The sequence below is a fragment of the Trichinella spiralis genome (genome assembly GCF_000181795.1).
Source record: "Trichinella spiralis strain ISS 195 chromosome Unknown Scfld4, whole genome shotgun sequence".
Classification (NCBI taxonomy): Eukaryota; Metazoa; Nematoda; class Enoplea; order Trichinellida; family Trichinellidae; genus Trichinella; species Trichinella spiralis.
Genome location: NW_003526943.1, coordinates 1,130,681 through 1,136,833, shown reverse-complemented (window position 1 = coordinate 1,136,833; position 6,153 = coordinate 1,130,681). Strand labels below are relative to the sequence as shown.

The window sequence follows — 6,153 nt, the reverse complement described above, 5'->3', positions numbered from 1 at the left end:
TAAAATACCTCATATGCACTGCTGTTTCTTAATAAAAACAAAGAAAAATATTCCATTTAACCAAACTTGATTATCATTAACATAAGAATGATATTTCTAAAAATATTATACCACGCACACACACACTGTTGGCAGTGTTATAAATAAATTTGTTAAACATTTACATCTGAAACTGCATAAATAACAAAATCAAAATTAAAACTGCAAAACATATGCAAATGTTATTTTGGTCGCTATGAAAATCGCTCATTGGTTGTTTCATCAGTTCTGTTCATTGGCTGAGAAACTTCACAGTTAAATGCCTCACGCCAGTGAGCTGTGCATTTAAGAGCAATTCATACTAATATCAGTATTTTAAAATGATTCTTGCCCATTGTAACAAAAATCACATGCACATGAAACAATGGACAAATTGTTGTGATTCGTTTGTCTGAAGATACGCAATGTCTGAAAACGTTCATTAGTTAATTGTTTTTGTAGGGTTATACAATACGATGCCATATTATCAAAAATATATGCAAAGGAACATTCAGGAACATATTGCAGCAGCATTAGGAGTTAATGTCAAGTAGTGTGTGCGTTATACAGTTGGCCCTCAACATATAGTTACGGTATGTGCGTTCCGTGGAATGTCGAATTTCCGCGCATACTTGTCGCTAATGTTCATACACCCGTCGATGTCTTGTAATTCTACGCAATTGTCTGAAAGCTGCAATGAATAATATCACTGATTTGTATGTTAAATTTTTATCCTGTATTTATTTTTTTGTTCGTTGGATTGAGTGTATAACAGTCAAAACCATCGGTGTGCTCTTGCATGCAAGCTTGCCAGAAGTGGAGAGACTATTGGGCGCATCTTTTTTAAAAAGCACGAAAAAACATTGTTATTGTAGTAGCCTCATGCATTACGTATTTACTCAAATTTTGCGTTATTTTCACGCAGTGTTGGACTGTGCTAGCATGAAAGCGGACATTTTGCACTTCCAGACATGTCTGGACCAGTTGATCAGTCTGGAGCAAGTGTCTGGAACGGTAAGCCAACCTCCTCCTGTTCATAGCGCCTCCTTTCCCTTCACCCTAACGTTTTTATCGTTTTCATCTTAGCATTAGTAGCGGTTATTTAGCTTCTCAGTTTGGTTAAGTCGCTATCACTACTGTTATGGTGTGGAACCTCTCAAGCAAAAGCAACTTTGCATTGAAATTACATATCCACAGATACATACACACTAGGGTGTAAAAATAGGATTTATCTTTTTGGCGGTTTGGAAATTCGCGAATAATCAAATCTGAAAAAGTTGAGGGCCGACTTTATATATCTTGTTACTGTGTTGTCATTACAAATAAAGTCTGTATTAGTCAGAAACAACATTAGCGACGAGATTGGGATTCTATTAAAGGTACGTTGTGATTTCATGTGACTACTGATGTTAAGCCACATTGAAGAATTCAATATCACTAACTCAAAAGAATGAGCAGCATACGTTTCTCATTTGATTTTCTTCTTCGATAATTTTAAAGTTACTTATCCTACGACTAAAAGAGCCGCACTGTTAAGCTATTGTGGTAGGCCAGTTTTCAAGTTGATTTAAGCTCTCATCTCACCAGCTAATCCTAATGGGAAATCTTTCGAAGCGATTGTATTTGTTTTAGGGGAACATCTCTCTCCATAACCATCTGAAATTGTGAAACGCAATGCTTTTTATAAGTAAAATCAGAAAGTCAGCGAATCCATTTCTGATTCTATTGCCGACCTTCGTCAGCTGTCCCAAGGTTGCAATTTTTCTGAAATAGAGATTATGTTACATGATTGGCTGGTTACTGACTTGCAAGATGAAGAATTACAGATCCGTCTCTTTTCGCGGAAAAATTTGACCTTCGAATTAGCCCTAGCCCTATCAGCAGAAGTCACCGCACAGCATACCCAAGATATTCATGCTTCAGACAAACACATTATCTAATGTTTATCAAATTCAGACAAGAACAGCAAGACAAGCTATGATATGCCAGAGCTGTGGAGGCACACACAATCGACTTAGTGTCGTTTCAGAAACGCTCGCTGCTGAGCATGTCAGAAACTAGGGCATATAGTGAAAATTTGCTGCGATAAAGCGAATCGAGTGAGGAAAACAACCCTGAAGCACACAAGAAATTCATTAGCATCCGTTGACAATCTGAATTCAGAGCTACCAGATTTGCTGCTACTCAACAATCTCAGATAATTGTTCGAAACATCATCAGCCATGTCATCATGAAACCATAAGAAAGATTAGAGTAACAGTTGTTATTGAACACCTTCCGTGACAAATAGAAATCGACATTGGTTCAGAATTCACTACTGTTTCTGAATACCTTTTCTTAAAGTTGTCACAAGCAAGAAAATTTCAGTTGGAACTGATTACTCTCAAACTGGCAACTTTTCAGAGTGAACTGCTAAAAGTGAAAGGGAGCTGTTTAGTGGATGTGCAATATGGAAATATCCATCGCACACAGACTTTTATTGTTGCAAGAGGTTACTATCCAAGTCTAAAATTGATCCGGCTTTAGTCTTCCGAGGATTAAAAGGTGGGTCAGAGTCCACAGAACTTGGGAACTACTGCTATAGACAATTCTCTGCTCTGTGCTGAAGATACCTCACGAATCCCTGTGAAAGATCTGACTTGCACACGAGTTTTAAGCTGGATACGAAGCAGATGACCACAACCCGCATCGAATGAGCGACTCAAACTATACATTACGCGTCAACACGAAATTTCAATTTGCAATGGTTGTTTCCTTTGGGGTAGTAGAGTGATCATCCCATTCCAAGCACGGCATAAGGGTGGTGGCACGAGGTCCGGCGGACCACTTGAAAACTTTCTCATTCTGATTTTGCAGCATTCTGAAGTCATGACAACTGTTGATTTTCATACCTTCCTAGAAATGGCCATAAAATATTTATGTTAGTTGGCGCGGTCATATCTATGACTGGTGTTGAGCAGCTGCCTTTCATATATCTTTCTAATTTATTCGATTTTCTCTCAAACCGTCTAGTCGATATCGCTTATTTCTTGGCTACGTGTTTTCTGCTTGATTGTGAATGGCAATAATTGGTTTCTTTTGTTAACTTTTTTATGCAGATTATGCAATTTATGCAAATTTTGACCTAATTTTAGCATCATTTGCCTTATTTTATGTGAAGTTTCTTCTATTTCATGTCAAATGTCGTTCACAATGTCAATGGTTTCGAAATGCCACTCACAGGATCTGATAGTAACAGTTTCTTAGACATCCTGAATTATTCTCTTAAGGAAAGTGATATAGGCATTGTCAGCGATTCTGACTATGTTGAAAAGAATGACCATGATACATCCTCTGAATTTAACGACACTTTTTTGTCGTAAAGTAAGACTGAAAAGTTTATGTATGAGCACTCTGATCCATGGATAGGTCGAGATCTTGCCTGCTCATGGATTAAGCAAGAGCCATCTGGAAATGTGTAAACAAGAACCCAAAACATATATTCCAGAAAGCAGTGCCCAAGAAGTGCAGCCAGACGTTTCAAAACGCCCTTTAAGATATGGTCGTTATTCATGATTAAAGATATTATTGTCATCGCCCTGAACACGAACATATATTGGCAAGGTCCAGGATGAGTACGTGAGAGAGAAAGAGAGAGAGAGGGAGAGAGAGAGAGAAGCGCTAAAGATACAGATAAAGATGAAATAAAGGCGCTGCTTGATTTACTGCTGTTAGCTGGTGCCTTTTACAGTAATGAACTGAACCTGTGTGATTTGCATAATAGTGATGGTACGGGCACTGGAAGTTTTTCTTCAACAATGTTTCTCCAACGACTTCGCTTTTTTTTAGGTTGTATGCGCTTTGAAGACCACGCAACACGTTCAGAGAGAAAATTGCAAGACAAACTCATTCCTATTTGAATGGCATTTGACATCTTTCTGAGGAATTGCACAGAGAAATACTTGATGACTTGAGAGAAAAAATCACACACCTGCAATTGCAATGCTGGTTTCCTTCAAAGGGCGACACCCATTTCGAAAGGACATTCCAAAGCAAGGCTGCTAAATATGGAATAAACATTTCTGAACTATTAGAATCATAAACGTATTACGTTTCCAAAATGGAGGTTTATATGAGGCAAAGGTTAAATGCTGTCGAAACATCGAGAAAGAACAAAAGGCACATCCCAGCAGCGTTCACAACACATGAGCACAAGATATTACAGCTAAGTGGAAAAGTGGTCAAAAGTACAAATCTTTAGCAGACTGGGTTGACTTCTCTACATGGTTCGTACTGAAGCTGGCTTTATATGGAAGCGATATGTCAATCAACTATGATCGCTAAAAATTTCATGAGATTTCAAATTTCATGAAAATTTCAAACTGAAAGAATTTTTTACTTAAAAAAGGAGGCATGTTGTATACATTCCATATTATACTTGCATATCATTATTACTGCAAATGTGACCTACAAATAGAAATAAATATACATAATGTGAGTCCAGCGATATCCAAACATAGCATATAGGGATGCGAAAACTCAAAAGTTCTTAACACATAAGACCAATCAAGAAACGGGCGCATGGACAAACACCAGAAAACTGAATGCCAAAACTGTGGATGGTCTACCAAAAGGACGATTTAACCGGTCGTTAGTCTGCATTATCTCATTGGACATTCATACCGTTGTCAGATTGGTTTTCATCTCTAAATGTTCATTGGTTAAAAGTTCTTCATTATGATTAGCTGCAATATTTTTCGTTTCATTGGTCTAAATATTTCTTTTTACAATTTTTGCAACTTCATTGTGGAATTTTCAGTATTTTCAAATTTTATCAAAATTATTTTTATTACAATTTATGAAGTTCCATCATTCATAGAAATATTGTTTTCTTATATATAATTTATGTGAATTTTATGCTTTTTGATGATCAGTATTTCCAAAAACATTTTTTTCATTATTATATATTTTATTTTACCAAAATGAAGTTATATGAAATGTGATAATAATAACTCAGCAGAAACAAGAAAAAAGTAAAACAGTGATTTTTATTTTTGATTATTCAACAGCAACAACAATAAACCACACATATCAGTAAACAATATTAACAAAGTGAAAAAAACAAAAAATGGAAAAAAGAAACAATACAAATATAATATAATATAATATAATATAATATAATATAATATAATATAATATAATATAATATAATATAATATAATATAATATAATATAATATAGTATAATATAATACATTGTAATATAAAATCACCAATTAGAAGACCGCATTAAATCGGCTGAGGCGTTATGTACAATAAAGATTCAATGAACTGCTGCACTGTACACCTACCGCTGATATGTTCACCCGTATATTGAATATACCCGTTGTTTCTGAGCATAAACACTGTTTACTAATTATGTTCAAAGTTTGTACATGCGTTTTGCCCGGTTGATGTACATTGTAGCCTTTACACGCTTAAATACTGGGAATTGGCCTGCGGTTGATGGATCAGCGGACGCGGCGGAGGCTTCTTGTTCGTAGATAGTGGGGATCGGTGTAGTTTCCTCAGCGCTTCGTTTTTTTAAAATCGCCTTCTTTTCCATTTTATATGCCAGATGCTGATCCACCGGGCAGGTTTCGATGTGATCATTCTGATTGATCACGGTCGTCACTTCTAAATTTGTCCATATTACGGCCTTGCAGCCTTGTTTATCCTGTGCCAAAATAAACTAATCCTTAATAATAAGGAACACATGGAGTACATTCAGCACGTACTTTCGAACATAACCAATACTTCGTCGCTTTACAGGTACGTTTCAGTTTGTATGCCCGGCCTTCATAAACAAGGGACAAACCACCATAACGATTTATTACAAGTTGCAATTCAGAATCATCAGGCATCGCGAGAATAATAAACAGAACAGACAGAGAATACGAAAGGAAAATTAAAGTACATATGAACAAAAAATAAAAATTAACATATCAGAAAATAACAATAAAATGGAACTACTGCTCTCACGTACAGCAACTTTTTACATAGTAATATGTTGACAACTGTCAATTACGTAAAATAATTGCATATATTGATAATCAAGTACAAATTACTGTAGTATGAATCGCTGAGAAAGAATAAAACGTTTGTATGATATTAGCAA

At 35.9% G+C, this 6,153-nt stretch overlaps 2 protein-coding genes across 2 annotated transcripts; one reads left to right on the top strand and one right to left on the bottom strand.

Moving 5' to 3' along the window:
* The first annotated feature begins 515 nt into the window (after positions 1-515).
* Tsp_00278 (putative parathyroid hormone 2 receptor) lies at positions 516-1,230 on the top strand. The gene is made up of 4 exons (XM_003376033.1): positions 516-568; positions 589-684; positions 894-1,082; positions 1,125-1,230. The coding sequence occupies exons 1-4, from the start codon at positions 516-518 to the stop codon at positions 1,228-1,230; spliced, it is 444 nt and encodes a 147-aa protein (XP_003376081.1).
* Positions 1,231-3,319: 2,089 nt separating this feature from the next.
* Tsp_00279 (conserved hypothetical protein) lies at positions 3,320-5,899 on the bottom strand. The gene is made up of 6 exons (XM_003376032.1): positions 5,774-5,899; positions 5,456-5,712; positions 5,348-5,388; positions 4,681-4,742; positions 3,989-4,058; positions 3,320-3,465 (listed from the first exon to the last, which is right to left on the bottom strand). The coding sequence occupies exons 1-6, from the start codon at positions 5,897-5,899 to the stop codon at positions 3,320-3,322; spliced, it is 702 nt and encodes a 233-aa protein (XP_003376080.1).
* Positions 5,900-6,153: the final 254 nt, after the last annotated feature.